General features: G+C 45.4%; 1 protein-coding gene across 3 annotated transcripts; it reads right to left on the bottom strand.

The window, feature by feature from the left end:
- Nucleotides 1-505: 505 nt before the first annotated feature.
- LOC147902776 (D111/G-patch domain-containing protein) lies at nucleotides 506-15,351 on the bottom strand. 3 transcript variants are annotated; one of them, XM_087373810.1, is made up of 7 exons: nucleotides 14,759-15,351; nucleotides 14,442-14,676; nucleotides 12,681-13,369; nucleotides 12,305-12,555; nucleotides 2,540-2,605; nucleotides 2,250-2,447; nucleotides 506-1,148 (listed from the first exon to the last, which is right to left on the bottom strand). In XM_087373810.1, the coding sequence occupies exons 1-7, from the start codon at nucleotides 15,120-15,122 to the stop codon at nucleotides 1,011-1,013; spliced, it is 1,941 nt and encodes a 646-aa protein (XP_087229936.1). In that variant the 5' UTR covers nucleotides 15,123-15,351; the 3' UTR covers nucleotides 506-1,010. The 3 variants fall into 3 exon arrangements, with proteins under 3 accessions (XP_087229936.1, XP_087229938.1, XP_087229937.1); XM_087373812.1 differs by having other exon boundaries at nucleotides 14,442-14,596; nucleotides 14,759-14,909; XM_087373811.1 differs by lacking the exon at nucleotides 506-1,148 and having other exon boundaries at nucleotides 2,314-2,447; nucleotides 2,540-2,610.
- Nucleotides 15,352-15,927: the final 576 nt, after the last annotated feature.

The following is a 15,927-nucleotide window of genomic DNA, read 5'->3' as shown; positions in this document are numbered from 1 at the left end:
TCTTGATTGTCTGATCTCTCTACTACATAATTCTAATCAATGATCTCTATGCTAGGATTTTCACTCACAATTCATGTACCTGCTTTTGTGCTCATACTGAGACTTGATACCTTCCTAGACATGCCACGCAATGGAAGAACGGAGAACAAACAGAAGAGTCCTGGACCAAACAAGAACATCGATATAGATCCAACTTTATAAAACAAGTAGCAGCCTTATTTACAAGTAACAAGTATATGTTATTGCACACCACCAGGCCAGCAACCCCTCTTGCAGCCCCTCATATCACCTCACTGCAACCATCAGGGATAATCACGTCCACCCATATGAACCCATGTGGCATCTTCCTCTCAAAGGCAGCTTCTCTAGTTCCTTGATCCTACACAAATACGATGATCTCCTCTCATTGGGGCTTACAAGTGGGGCAATGCACCATCTACTCCAACACTTTTCAAGTGAGTGATTGCCATAAGGTGAAAGACTCCACATTTCTCGGATTGTAAAATTTGAATATTCTTTAAGGACATATTTCAAAAGCATCTCAATTGGTGTCCGATCGACTTTAGCAAATAAAATGAGCCATATAGAAAGCAGAGCGCAAGAGAATTGAACTACTCGTGCAAATACATCTGTGTTAACAATAGGAGTATTTGCTACAGACTGTACCTTACGCCATGCTAATGCTCATTTAAACCATTCCTTGTCTTTGCCTTGGTCGACTAAGGTAACGCTCATTTCCTGAAGACTCCCTTAACGTACATAGGAACTTCTGGATGATACAAAGAGATTCCCTTGAAAGTGTGTGCAGAACAAGTATGATATTCAAGGCATATCTGCCTGTATTGAAGGTGATTTGAATTCAGGACAACCATTCTGGATTTTACAGCCATTTGCTGCCGCATCAGGGTGTCTTCATAGGTCATTATCTCTCCTTCTGAAAAGCACTGCCACACTTTTGCAACAACGTAATACGTTGCTCACCCTCATCTATAAAGTGGAAGTCTTAAACCTCATTTGCTCACGTTCAGAACAGACTTCAACAAACTATCATCCGAGCATGAACTCCATCCAATGCCAGCTCGGCCAAGGTTTCCCATCCCTTGCAGAGGTTCCACGATTCCATCTTTCATTCTCCCTAAGCCCTCTCCCTGTAAATATACAAAGAAAACACTCAAATCAGAATAATAAGCACAGTACGTGTACACATCTAGATGGATACACTTTTGGCAGTCAAGTTTCATACAACAAAAAAATAGCTTCACCAAGTCAGATCAAAACAAAAATTAGCAGAGAAAACAGCAGGTCCAAAAAAAATGTCGCATCACCAGGTGACAATTATCGCTGGTAGCTTCTCAGAAGAGGATCAACCTCTAAAAGCTCCATGTACTCTGACAAATAACTAAGCAAGTAATCCAAGGTCTTCCACTTGGATTGCAATGAAAAATTAGAAATTCAGGGCAGCCAAATACTAGACCTTGTACATGCTGACAGAAGCAGCCAAATACTAGGCCTTGTACATGCTAACACAAGCAGCACACTAAATATTTGTATTGGAAACAAAGTAAAAAGCTACTTCAGGAGTCAATACAGTTGCACAAGGATTGGAAGGATTAAATCAAAACGTGATGGCACTTTGGCTTCTTACAATGATCACCTTCTATAATATCCCAAAACCCTCAGAATCGAACAAATCTATCAAAATAAATTTGCAGGCAATCCTCAGGGTCGGAGGACAGAACAGGATGAGTACTCCACAAAACCTATACAAAGATGTGAAGCATACAGAGATTTCCAGATGCGCATCATTTTGAACAAGCAAAGCATCTAGACAACCAAAGACATTAAAAGAACTGCAAAGGCAGAAAGTTCATGGATTTGTTTATCAACTCTTAAAAAACAAAGCAGATAAAATTTAGGTGACAATTTTGAATGAGACTTTTTGTCTTGTTTAATGTGTTCAACAGAACTGAGCGGGAGTAGTGCTTAAGTTTTACCAAAAACTATATGAGGTGACCTCCTACCATGTCTCAAAACGGAAGGCAGTAGAAGGTAAGGAGGAAGTCCACATCCTAGGAATGTTACTGGTATAAAACCATAATAAGCATTCGATAACCAAACTTTGCATGATCAATCAGATATCCTGAGCCTGGGAAGGTTATAAATCCAAATTCAAGAGGTCCTAGTAATGTTATATATCCTGAAACAGAAGCTTTGTGAAATAATTTACTTGCAAAAAAATATATACTCACCTCACTCCAGCCCATGCTTTCCAGCATGCGTTTTCCTACGAGGTTTGCCTCTCTACCTCCAAATTTCCTGACACAGTCCATATGTGTGGTTTCTGATGATTCTTCCTCACTATCAGGCACTGTTTGCCCAATGCCTACTCCAAACACACCATGAAGGTCCCTCCTTTCTTTTGCTCTGTCTCTGTATATCTGCCTCCTCTGCAAGGAATCCAGAGGAAAAAAGAAGTTAGAGGACACTACTATACATTCCAAACAGTTAACTAAATCCATATAACACTCGACGGCCTGACCTGGTCTGCTGATGCTAATTCCCTCATTGTCAAAGCTCTTATGCCTGCCGGTACAGAAGGATTTTTCTGCTCTGACAATACAAGTTTGTGGTTTGTTAAAGTTCCCTTGGAAGCCTAATTAGTTCTAAGAAGCCCTCTCATTGAGAGCTCAAATCAAGAATCCACACACAATTCGGCCATCAATAAACAGCTACGGCATAATATCATCCACAATCTTTCTCATGCACAGGAAAAAACCATTTCTATAAGTAGAGAGAATCACAATATTGCTGACTCCACTTTCATATGAACTACATAAAAATTTACAAGCTCAGACCTTTTGGAGCTGTCGCACACGATCCTATTCCAAATTTCATTATCCTTTCCTGTTTCTTTCAAAATACTTCAATACAAGCTGACCAGAATATGTAAACACAATAGAAATTATCTCTTTATAACAGATAAGAAAGGGGAGAAATGGATGGTTATCATTTTTATGAAGGCTGCAAAAAGTCCTTTGACAGGACAACCATCATAAAAAGGAGTTGACTAAAAGCCAGCAAAGAAAAGACACTACTGCTGTTCCTTAAGAAGGCAAATGGGAAAGAGAAAAAGAAAGGGGCCCCAGTGACCGGTCGCCACGAATAGCTTCATTGCCTAGCTCCAACGCCAGCCCACCCTTCAAGAAGTCCAAGCTTTACGTAATCCGTCATTGACAGCCAACCTCGTCATGCCAACTCATCCATTGCAAGCACCACAACATTGTTGCTTGCCATCGTCGCAGCACCCATAAGCAACACAGGAATGCCTTCTAGTACTATATCACCAGAATCAATAAATGTACAGGCGCAACTTTTGGAGGCACTGTCTTCAATGGTTCAAGACACTCCTTGGAAATGGGACAACACCCTCGTCAGCAGATAATCCAGTAGATTGATCATCAGGTGGATCTAGTTGTTGCCACTACCCTTCAAGATAATGGCAAGCAACCTGTGCCCACTCAGACAGTCAGGATGCATTCTCTTCACCACGAGGTAGTTTTATAGCGGATGCTAGATGCCCCACTAGTTTCCAACCCTCCATATCATTTCCGATGGGACCATCAGCATCCCAATATGGCGATTACCTTGGCATTGATGGCACATTCTCTATATCTCTAAGCAATTTCATGCGGCCCAATGCCAACACGTCAATAACGATGCTCTAGTATCTCCCTGGTCGTAGTCTTCTAGAACACTTTGATGTCGAAATCTTTTACTGGCTTTTCATCCAGTGGCTCCTGCTCCACCAAGTCTGGTTCCGCTTCCGCACACCAAAATGGTACACAGGTCCATGTCTAGTAGCACCTCCCGGAACCACGTTCCCGCCTTCAAACTCGAGCAATCCAACCATCACGATCTTCCAATTGTCCCCCTCATAATGAGTGAACAACTTGGAGTCTTCCAAGCACCATGCTCTGAGGATCTGTTTCAACCCGTCCTTCCTTTGGCAAGGTCCGCAACAAAAGAACATCTCTAGATAACCTGGACCACAAACTTTAAACACACCTAATAGAACCTGAGTCACCCTCCTTCTTGCAAGGGCACTGTCCTCCAGTCGTGGAAGTCGATTCCCAAGAGCTTTTGAATCAGGGTCGTCCTTCAGCAAGGTCCCTGCCTTCAGGCTCCCACACATGTGAGCCTCCTACTTGGGCTCTGATACCATGTTAGAAATTACCCAACAGAGGGTACGCACAGCGAAAGACTAATAGTATTGCCCAGGAGCTCACACATTGTGGTGTGGGGTGTGGAATCACAAACTTCTTAACTTAAATTGCATGGATGTGCAAGCCAGTAAATAGACAATGCTCAGAAACAAATAACTCTTTATATTTCCGTCCATCCACAAAGTAGGACAGGATACAATACCAAAAGGTTCTCCTACGAGATGTCAAACACTTCTAGATCTCTAAGCCCGCATGCTCCACCTCAAGCAAATGTAGACTCTCTGTCTAGAGTGTTCTTCTCCACCTTACTGCCTGTTAAACAGCCTAGGTGGGCAGCACCTTGCTAGCTCAGTCTGCAGCTCTCTGTAGGTGTTCTTCACCTCCTGGGAGTAGGTCCAAGAATGCCCTAACTGCTGCTCCTTTCTGCTGCAGGTTTGCTGCTCCTGAAGATATGATCTCAGCAACCTTCTGCCCTAGAAGACAGTCTAGGTTCAGCCTCTCCCTGGAGCTAAGTCTGCAGCAACACCTCTCTCCTTCACTTCCTGTGTAGAGGCCCAAGGATGGTGGATATGCTGCTCCTCCCAAAGCTGCTAGGCTGGATGATTGTATGAGGCACAATAGCCTCCTTCTATAGGCCCAAGGGCCCTATCCAATGGCCGACCCAGCAGGGAATGAACCGACCCCCTCTGGCCGACTTGGTTGGCTGGCCAAACCTAACCAGCTGACTTGCTGGTCAGCCTGGTTGGCTGGCTCAACCAGCCCTATACAAGGGCCCTAGCCAGGCCCTTTTGGGCTGCTGCTAGGCTGCCCTTTGCTGCTGCTGGACACCTTCTTGCAGGCTGTACACCTGCCCACAGATCCCCGCCATGCTGCAGCCCTTTGCCGGCACCATGTCCTGCCCGTACACCTTCCGTACACTGCCCTGCAGCAGCCCGTACAGATTCGTACGGTGGCTGAAGTCATTGCACCTTCGTTCCTTGATGGAGATGCTGCGCAGATCTGCTCTGCTCTGTCCTTGACAGTCACCTAGCCATTCTCTGCCAGATCTTCCCTCGAGGCAAGCTTCCTTCTACCAAGTACTCTCCTTTCTTTGTGTGAGGTGCTGCCCATGTGGTAGCCCCCTCCCTCTCTCTTTTCCTAGGTTCACCCCCCCCCATGCTCTCCTCATATGGGGGCTTACAGATGGGGATGTGACCTTTCCAACAATGGAGCCATCTATTTTTGGTCAACCTACTGGTGCACTTCTTTCATTGGACATGCCGATGAGTCTTCCCAGTAGCACCATTGGACTTTTTGCACTGCCAGTTACCATGCCTAGAGATGCATCTCACCGCAATTCGCAGCAGTATGTCTGAGGCTTCTAGCTCACAATTTCGGCACCATGATGCGTATGGTAGGACTGCGCAATCAGGATTCATGCCATGTTCCAGCAGGGCAATGGTACAAGTGACCAGTCTGAAATCGATGACACATTCTCCAATCCTCTGCGGCAGCATATCATGCTCTAGCCTCTGCTTGATGGCATTAGTGTTGGAAGTCAATGTCCCCCACCCGTGAGGAGGACATAGAGGGGCATATGACTGTGAGGGGGAGGGATAATAGGGGACTGTTTTGCTGCCAGACAGCAGCATCAAGGGCTGCAAGAAAGGCCACAAAGGGCAGGGACAGCCAGCCCACTAAACCAAGGGGGGTTGGTTGCAGAAAAAGGCCGACTGGAAAGTCAGCCAGCCATTCTGTAAACCGACCCTTGGGTCGGCCATTTCTAGGACCTGCCAGCCCCTATAAAAGGGGCCCCTTGCCCCCCTCTTTCTCCATCATCCACAAAAGAGGCAGCGCAGAACGGGAGACGTCTACAAAAGTTATCAGTTTTTTGGCATTCCATCCCTTGCTGGACCTTTGTGCTCACCTTGAGCTTTGGCTTGCCCACTATTTGGTGGAGAAATACTGAGTTCTCTCTCTCGTGTACACTAATTTCTACTCTGTCTTCTGAGTGAGTGTCATGTGCATGGTGTACCTACGGTTGGATATCAGGTGAACATGGGTTACGGGATAGCATACGGCTGGATGGCTATTTTTAGCCGAGATTGCTATATATAGAGATTGATTCATATATAGTGCTCGCTTTATATGGAGGGAGCTATTCATAGCATTGTGCTATCTATAGCAGGTTTCCTTCTATATAGAGGGAGGGCCAATCCTATTGTGCAGATCAGTTGAGCGCCCCTCAACTGATGGATGGGGCTTGGACCCAGGCCGGGACTCTGGCCATCTACATGGCGGATCATAGGTGGTGTATCGAAGGTCCTCTGGACGGGCTCAGGTGGTATGGGACGCCTGGGTTAGATACGAGCCTATGGATGAGTCGAGCTGTAGCCCACGTGCTCGGGGGTGGTCGGGAGGATCGAGGCACCTGCGCTATGATTCTGGTTGGATTGAGGACGAGATTTTAGGTTAGTGATAGGGTCAGATCCTGCGGGGTCGTGTCATTTGGTATCAGAGCCGTCCTATCACGATTGAATTCAACGCGAGGTATGCAGAAAAGATGTCTTCCAGGTACGCTTTTTGAGATTGCTCTTGCAAATCTGAATTTCCGCTCATGTATGGACTGAATCGTTGGCTGATGATGTGCACTCATGATTGGGAGAGTTGTGGAAGAAATAGAAGTCCATAGGCTGTGTGCTCTCTCTCGGTTGCTACGTGTTTGGAAATTGTGATTCCCTGAGAAGGGTAGGCAATGAGAAGACTTGATGCTTTCAACAAGAGATATAAGGATGGATCGTTTCTGACCTATAACTACCCACGCTTGGGTTGCTGATGTGATTGGCTGTGTGGGGACGCGTGAGAGTGGGCTGGTTAGGGAAAGAATTTGCTCTAGGTTCTCAAGGATGAGATTCCTACCCTAGAGACCTAGATTTGCTGCAGTTGAGAAGTAGGAGGAAAGAGAGGGCATTCATAAGCCGCTTTCGGGACGCGTGAGAGTGGGCTAGTTAGGGAAAGAATTTGCTCTAGGTTCTCAAGGATGAGATTCCTACCCTAGAGACCTAGATTTGCTGCAGTTGAGAAGTAGGAGGAAAGAGAGGGCATTCATAAGCCGGAAAGCGGCTTGTCTAGGAGATTCGGGCATCAAAGACAGGGGCAATATGATTGGGGGCAGGCGCTTGGCTCTGGGAAGGAGTGTATGGCCTGATTTTAGCGCGTTTTGGCTATTTTTGGCTGGCTGGAGAAAAGCGGGACAGGATCTATTAAAAGCGAGACTGTTTTTTGGTTAAAAAGCAGGTTGCTTTTTTGTTTTTCTCTAGCAAGGAAAGCACTTGCTCTAAATCTAGCGCGTTTTGGCTATTTTTGGCTAGCTGGAGAAAAGCGAGACCAAGTCTATTAAAAGCGAGCACTATATATGAATCAATCTCTATATATAGCAATCTCGGCTAAAAATAGCCATCCAGCCCTATGCTATCCCGTAACCCATGTTCACCTGATATCCAACCCTACGTACACCATGCACATGACAGTGAGGTTGTAACATACAATGGTAATCTGATCGTGTAATTCACAGCAAGACCTTCTTTAAACCTTTAGCAAGGAATTAGCGTTGTACACCATAGAGAGAGAAAGGAGATGAGGGTAGAGAGAGAGTAGAGTCGACAACCGATTGGATCCCTGTACCCACTGAGGGCCCCCTCCCCCAACCAGGGGAGAATTTGCTTTATACTTGGAGAACTGAGAAATACAAAGAACACTGTTCGAGAGAGCATGGAAACGCACTTCAGAAGAGCTCACTGTGCACACGTATGGCAGACCCAAAGACCTGAGAGGCAATGCCGACCAATACCGAGACCTTGATGCTGTCCACACCGATGATGTAGGACGCTTTTGCAAGGCAAGGAAGAGGCTTGTGCTGTCCACCGGAATGCAAGGTTACTGCGTGAGAGTGAAAGCTAGGAATGATAGATCCTATGAGAGCTGAGAGATCACTGAAATAAAGAGCTGAGAATGAGCTGTGTAAAACTGTGACAGATAACTGAGAAGAGCTGCTGAAACAGACCCCAAACCTTACTCCATTCGCTGTCCCAACTCCCTGTCTGATGCGCTGCGTGAACACCTTCCCAAAGGGCTGAACTGATGCCAAAGGCTGAGGCTGGTCAGAGGGCCACTGGGGGTGAGTGTCAAGCTGTTCAGAGGGGGCTGAGGAGGAGCTGTAGGAGGCTGAAGTGCTGGGAGAACTGACTGAGGAAAGAGGGCCTGGAGGCCCCCTACTTATAGGGCTTTTGGGGCTGGTTGGCTGGCCCCATAAAGGCAGCCTAGGCCCCATAAATGCCAGCCCTAGGCCCCATAAAGGCAGCCCTAGGCCCCATAAATGGCAGCCTAGGGAGGGGTGCATGGTAGCCTATAAAGGCAGCCCTTCCCCTGCCATTCTCTTCACTTGTTCCAGCCCTGAGGGGGCCCAGAAGGGCTCCTATCCTAGGCTGGACCTAAACCTATCCCTAACCCTAAGACGGAAACACTACCCTACGGTTCTCCAATGGGTACTAGTGAACAAGGACTAATCTTCTGACTTGACCTAAGGCTGAGAGACTGACTGACGTAGCTTGTGCCTGACTGTCCCTGGACCTGGGCTCACAAAGGGATCACAGCATACGACAAAAACGCCTATTAGGGAACTATTATGTACTTGTCGATGTAGCCAGTGTGTCACTTTGCACCCAAGTGCAGGGGTGCATGTGACAGAGGTTTTCATGTGTGGTCTGCATCATTGAGTGTGAGACGGAGCTGTTCCTATTCCACGTAGATTGTGAGGATAGAGTGATTCTTTCTTTCATTTCCAACATGGTATCAGAGCACAGTTTCCAGCTCTAGACGCTCTCACACGGAAGGAAGGAGTTCTTCTCGAAAGCGACTCCAATTCGAACCAGGTTTGCAGAGTTCTATTTCATCCACCGTATGCTCCATTTGGAGAATTTTTTGCTGTGGGAAATAAGCAGCAGACATGTCGAAGTCAAAAACCTCTTATTCCTCTGCTCTTCATAACTCCTCTAGTCATGTTCCCTCTTTTACCATCCCTAACTCTGGAGAGTCCGAGAAGTTGGATGGGACAAATTACCCCATCTGGAAGGTAAAGATCCGGAGTCATCTTGTGTCCCAGGAGCTGTGAAAGCTCACACCGGGAATGGAGGCAAAGACGGAGGATGCTTTAGACAACAAGGGCAAGATTCTTCAGCTAGTGAACAGAAATGAACTCGAAGCATGGGAGGATAGAGATGCCCAGGCCCTAGCTGTATTCATAGGGACAACCGCAGACTCTATGATTCCTCATATCTAGATGGCGGATACGTCAATGGAGGCATGGCCACTCTAAAGGACTTGTACAAGACAGATAAAACTTCTCATATATTGACTCTACCACACCAGCTTTTCAATCTGTAGCATGGACAAGGGAGAGTCGGTAAGTGAACACTTTGACGAAAGTCAAAGAGGTAAGAGATCAACTGACATCGGTTGGTCAAAAGCTGGACTCCAGTCAACCGGCATTGCTGACACTTAATATGCTACCGTGCAGCTTCAAGGGGTTCGTCACCACTCTGACAACAAAAGAAAGGACCAAGCCCTTGACATTCGAAGAGCTTGGGCCCTTGTTACTACAGGAGGAGGCCCGGGAGAAGTACAACAAGGACGACAATAAAGCACTTCTAGCGAAGGACAAGCCCGATAAGGGCAATCCCAAGGACTCCAAAAGCAAGGCCAAAGACTCAGAGAAGAAAAAGAAGTTAAAATGTTTCTACTATGAAAAGCTCGGTCATTATGCATAGGATTGCTGGAAGAAGAAGGCAGATCAAAAGAAAAATAAGGAGTCCAAGAGCAAGGAGGAGCCTAAGACAAACTCGGCCAATGTCACTACAGAAGAGGTCTTCTTGTGCATAGAGCACTGCTCCGCTCATGTAGCGAGTGATAACAAGGAGCATTAGTATGTGGATAGCGACGCCTCAAAACACATGTCCAACATGAAAGAGTGATTTAAGACAATGGAGAGGACCCATCTCGACGCGAACGTGACCATGGGGGATAGCCGGGCATGCCCGGTAAAGGGTGTAGCCAGTATTCCGTTCATCACCACAGTGGGAGAAAAAAGGTGGTGTGTTGTATAATCCCAATCTTTGCAAGAATCTGCACTTCGTGAGTCAGATGGATAAGCATAAGATGTCGGTACTCTTCGAAATGGAGAAGTCACCGTCACATCCAAGGAAAACGGAAAGGTGGTGGCCTGGTTACATGCCTTAGTCATTCATGGGGACCACAGGCACTCAAAGTTGTGGCATGAAAGGTTTGGTCGTGTCAATTACGACACTCTTACAAAAATGCAAAAGTCGAAGATGGTGGAGGGACTTCCACCAATCGCACACACGGATAAAGTCTGCCAGGCTTGCTTGGAGGGCAAGTAGCACAAGGACAGGTTCCCACAGGAGGCTACATCGAGGGCTAAGGGACCATTGGAGCTGGTCCACTCTGACATTTGCGGACCAATGTCAACAAACTCGTTTGCAGGTTCAAATGTATTCTCTTCTATATGTTGATGAATTAAGTCAAATGACTTGGGTATATTGCCTAGCCAAGAAGTCTCAAGCATTTGAGAAATTTAAAGAATGGAAGGCCAAGCTAGAGAAGGAAATAGGGAAGGATGTCAGCATTCTACAATGATCGTGGGGGGCAATTCACCTCCACAAAGTTCAATACTTTTTGCAAGAAGCATGGAATCAAGCATCAGCTTACTTGTACATGCACATCTTAGAAGACTGGGGTTGCTGAGCGAAAGCACTGAACAGTTACAAAGATGGGTTTGACCATGATCAGAGGGAGGGATCTCTCGAAAGCTTATTGGGGTGAAGCAATCAACACTGCAATTCACATCCTCAACATGACCAAGACCAATGCCATTGCAAATATGACATCCTATGAAGCTTACTATGGTAAGAAGCCCACTATCTCTCATTTGAGGATTTTTGGTTCTAATGCATTCGTACATGTGCATGAACACGAAATGTCAAAGCCAGAGAAGACTGAAGATTTCAAGGAGCCTGAAGAAGAGCCAGATGGACTAGAACCACCTCCGAAGTCAACTTCCGGTGAGAAGAAGTTATCAACGTGGTAGCTGAGGACCTTGGCCGAATCTCAAGTCACAGACATTTTCGAGACGAGTTCTGGAGCTTGATGGTCTCAACACAATCTGTCTGCATCCTCATCCAACTTCACCATGGTGGCTCAGCTCAACGAGCCACGAACCTTTGAGGAGGCGAAAGATATACGAGAGTGGGAGGCTGCCACGAAGGCAAAGATTGACGCTATTCTTAAAAATGACACTTGGGACTTGGTGGACAGACCCTACAAGCAGAAGGTAATCGGTACCAAGTGGGTGTACAAGTACAAGTTTGATGAGAGCCTAAGTTCAAGTCTAATGAGAGCTTGGACAAGTATAAAGCCAAATTGGAGGTGAAAGGCCATGCTCAATCGAAGGGACTTGACTTCGACGAGACTTGTGCCCCACAGCCTGCATGATCACTAGTCGGACAGTGATTGCATTGGCTGCCCATCACAGTTGGTCCATATTTTAGATGGACGTAAAGTCAGCATTCTTGAACGGAACCCTGGAGGAGGAGGTATATGTGGATCAACCATCTGGTTTTCAGATTCCAGGGTAAGAGTTAACACTAACCGAAGGACCTTCAGAACCCCCCTCCGTTTCCCATTCATCCCAATAATTAAAGATGCATTAGGAAATTGTTTGAAACTCTGACTTTGATATTGATAAAACAAGGTCCCCTCTCTATATACACCCTGCACTGTGGCGGAGGGAGCATAATATCCAACCTTTCATCAGTAATCAGTTCACCTTTTTCCATTCATTAATGTATAAAGATACATCTATCTCCATTCTAAGATGCATAAAATCAACATCTGAAAATTCCAAAGCATTCAAAAGGTCAAGAGTAGAGACTTGATGCAACTTGTATAGAGTTTCCAGAAAATAGATATTCCATTTTCCCTAAGTATACAAACATCCAGAGGCAAGCAGTTAAGAGAAAAATAGCTACCTTCACTGGCCACATAGGCTGATATCTCTGATGATTTAAATTGGGAACAAAAGGCTTTGCAAGAAGAGAATCATCTGACGGTTTTGATAACCCTGCACTGTTCGATGAATGTGTGAGATTGCTCTCAAAATCTTGAGGGACATTGGAGCAAATGCAAGGGAAGTCCCAATCTTTGGTTGGATTCGATGAGTCGTACACAGTAACAGAAGCCAAGTACTTTGAACTTGGCTGTTGGAGCCTGTACAGCTCTCCTGGAACAATATTCCATCGCCCAAATGTTAAGAAATCACCTTCATAGCAGACTGTCAAACATGCACATTTCTTACTGATTGAGAGAGGCCATTCACTGAAAACAAAGCTGGGGTTCCTCCTCTACCTGATGATACCTTAACCAGATTGAGATTGACCTCACATACACAACTTGTTTTGATAAAACCATTCCGACGCTGCAGGGAAGGATGAAGTCTGCTCAAAGTCGCAGCAACCTGACCCACCAAGCATACAGACCTTTTCTTTTGATCTTTCACCTTTTTAACAGCTGTTCGCCAGTTCCACAAGTTTATTGCACCCAAAGAAAATTGTTCTTCAGCACTAGCTCTTATGACTTGCCCATACTGAGCTTGCCACGACTCGATATTTCTCTGATTTTCTTCCAAGTTCACTTCATTTTGGACTTGCAAACAATTAAACTGTCCGGTGCTGTCATCATTTGTGCAAATTGCAACTGGATTTGCCTTGGACATACTTTCATTTTCATATTCTTGGAGTAGTAACTCCCCTTCTTCTAGATCTTTCCTATTGGTAGAATCGAGCTTCACTTGGGAAGAAATCGTGCCAGAAATATATTCCACATGATGAGCAAAGCTTTCTGTCTTCAATCTTGTGTCCCCCTCAGAAGATGAATGGGAAACATTCAACTCCTTCGTTTCACAAGCAATGCTCTCATCGGTCAGCATCAACTGGGATGGCACTGGATGACACTTGCGATCATAAGTTGTATCCCCATGACCGGCATGCACATCAGAATATCCCCTTAGATAAGATTCAATAAGAAAATCTTCCACCCTGCAAAGAGGTGAAACATAGATCACTCAAAAACATCAAATCAGAACCCAAGAATAAGCCATTTAAAGCAATAAATGTCAGCACAAGGAAGCAGGCAACTATGGATTAATCTCTTCATTCAAGCTACAACTGCTTGTGAAGTCAAAACAATTTCAATTTAGTCTCTCCCAAACGAGCATCTAAATCTAAATCTAGCTGATAGGGCAACGCACCATTTAAGATAGAAAGAATTATCGCAATACCAGCAGGCCGCAACTCGGACAAAAACTTCACAAGGTGAAATTTGCATGTCCGCTAATGCGGCAGAAGCATATACCTAGATGAATCCAGGAACATTCCCAAACTCATCCTCTAAAAACACAACAAAGTGCAGTTTCAATCTCACAATAGTCACTCATAAGATTGAAAACCATAAACTCCATCACGCATAGCAGGGACTAGCTACTATGACATCCCCACTGACATCATCAACGCCCAACAGTGGGTGTAGACCATAGTATAAAAGTATGCTCTCACACATACAAATCCACACACCCACACATACTTGAGCATCCATTTATACAAAGTCTTCGTACTGAGTTTTTGTCGGCACTCCAGGTGAAGGGCAAACTCAGCCATGACGAAGGCTAGCACTAAAGGAGAAGGCTAATCAAAAAGTAGTCCAAATCTCTTCATTCAAGCCACAACTGCTTGTGAAGTCTAAACAACAGACTACGCCCATGGCAACAACGGAAGTCTAAACTGGTTTAAAGTACAGACAGACTAAGCCCATGGCAACAATGGAAGGGAAGAACACCACTATTCATAACCAAAATGGAAAATCTTTGGAACTACGCTTGATTGCTGTACACGTAAACCCTAAGCCTGTAGCATTCTCAACCATAAAACGAGCCAAAAAAGAACAAAGTGGTAGTAATGATAACAAACCTCGCCTTCAACTAGTAAAATACATTAACCTACAATCCAGCTTAGCATCCAAACCGAATGGACCTTGACTGCAACGCATCCAGAACAAATTATTACTCATACAAAGTCACCCTTAGCAACGCCTAGTTATTCCACGTGCCCTTACCATCCTGAAGGAAATGGGTTTACGTCTGCCGGTTGGGTTGATTTCACCGACCAAAGTGGATTAGGAGAACTACTGGCAACTTGAGAAATAGACGTTTCACAAACAGAAAATTCTCTGTCCACGTGAGTATAGGTCTCATAACCTTGAATTGGTTCCTGCGCATTCAAAAAATCAACATTTTGGGATTCGGCAGGCGTTTGGTCAAGGTCAGCACCGTCACGCTTCCGTTTGCCTCCTGTGGGAATGACGAACATGAAAAGATGGTATAGCAGACGAAAATGTTGACCAATCTCCTTTCAAAATTTCAACAGTCCTACCTGATCCCTTGCCTTCATTAAAACTCTGAATGTGCTGGCCAGAGCCCACCTCAGAAACTGATTCTTCATAAATGTAATAGGCATTAAACTCTTTGCAGAAATACCAATAAACAGAGCGTCCCCGGTCGTAATACCACAAAGGGAAAGCATCCTCTGATGGGATTGAATCAAGAGTTGCACTCTCCGATTCCTCTGTGTAGAGATAATAAGCATTGGAGATTCTGTCGAAATACCAATAAGCCGACCTCTTCTGATCAAAGTACCAGTCAGGACATTCGAAATGGGGATCATGTGAAGTGGGTTCTGAGGTAGAGGGCAGTTCTGGGTAGAGATAGCAAGAATCCAAATGTATGGACTCTGCCATCTATACAACTTTGTTCCTGCAAACGCTTGAAGAAGAAGATGTAATGTACTGCACTTTCTTCATGGGTCATCTTATATTCTTTCAATTTGAATACTAGATTCGCACATTCAAGTATTATATAGTTCAGTCAAGAGAGTTTAGACCCCAAGCTCCTAAAAGGTGTGTTCTGCCAATCGAGTTCAAGCCCCACGCGCACCTCAGCATTCTATCTTGGTCACCGCATGTGGGGGCATTGTTGGCACTTTCAATTTCAGCACAGCACAAAACATTTGTTATATAGTTTGAGAGCCTCCCATGCTCGCCCATGGTGCATTGAATGCATTTAGGCCAGGTGTTGGACATGGCCCGTGTATGACCCGTGGTGGGCGGTGCCCTCAATACTCAAGCCTGTAAACACCCTTATGGCCTTATGTGAGCAGAGTGTGGACCAAATGGCACGTGAATTTGGGCCACTTTTGAGTTCAAGCCCCAGGGGAGTCAAACCTCGTATCTTGTGGTGCTCAAGCCAGCAAAGTGAAGTGGCCGGTGAGTTTGGCCTAGTTTTAAGTTCAGGCCCCAAGGGTAGTTATGACCTCGTATACTCAGTGATGTTTGGCACTTAAATAAAAGGAACAACGCAAAAAGAAAAACAAAAACAAAAACTTATGGTCTCATGAAAGTACACTTTATTCAACTTAGCTCATTGGAATAGCCAACTAAATTCACACATTCAATTGTGATCGGCTTAGGGTGTTTACACACTAGCAGTGTGTGGGCATGCCCAAGGCTCATGGATGGGCAAGATTGCCCGCCCACAGTGCGGGAT

The sequence above is a fragment of the Dipteris shenzhenensis genome, chromosome 4, assembly GCF_047967505.1.
Source record: "Dipteris shenzhenensis isolate YYH24624 ecotype China chromosome 4, Dip_SZ_1.0, whole genome shotgun sequence".
In the NCBI taxonomy this organism is placed as follows: Eukaryota; Viridiplantae; Streptophyta; class Polypodiopsida; order Gleicheniales; family Dipteridaceae; genus Dipteris; species Dipteris shenzhenensis.
The sequence above is the reverse complement of the archived record's forward strand: the minus strand, read 5'-3'. Positions and strand labels throughout refer to the sequence as shown.

Bases quoted from the DNA above. Each gene is read 5' to 3' on its own strand.
- LOC147902776 (XM_087373810.1), bottom strand. From the start codon at position 15,122: ATGGCAGAGTCCATACATTTGGATTCTTGCTATCTCTACCCAGAACTG. The intron at 13,370-14,441 runs GTAAGGGCACGT...ACCTCTTTGCAG, and splicing joins AACCCATTTCCTTCAGGATG to GGTGGAAGATTTTCTTATTG. The intron at 12,556-12,680 runs GTAGAGGAGGAA...ATATTGTTCCAG, and splicing joins TCTGGTTAAGGTATCATCAG to GAGAGCTGTACAGGCTCCAA.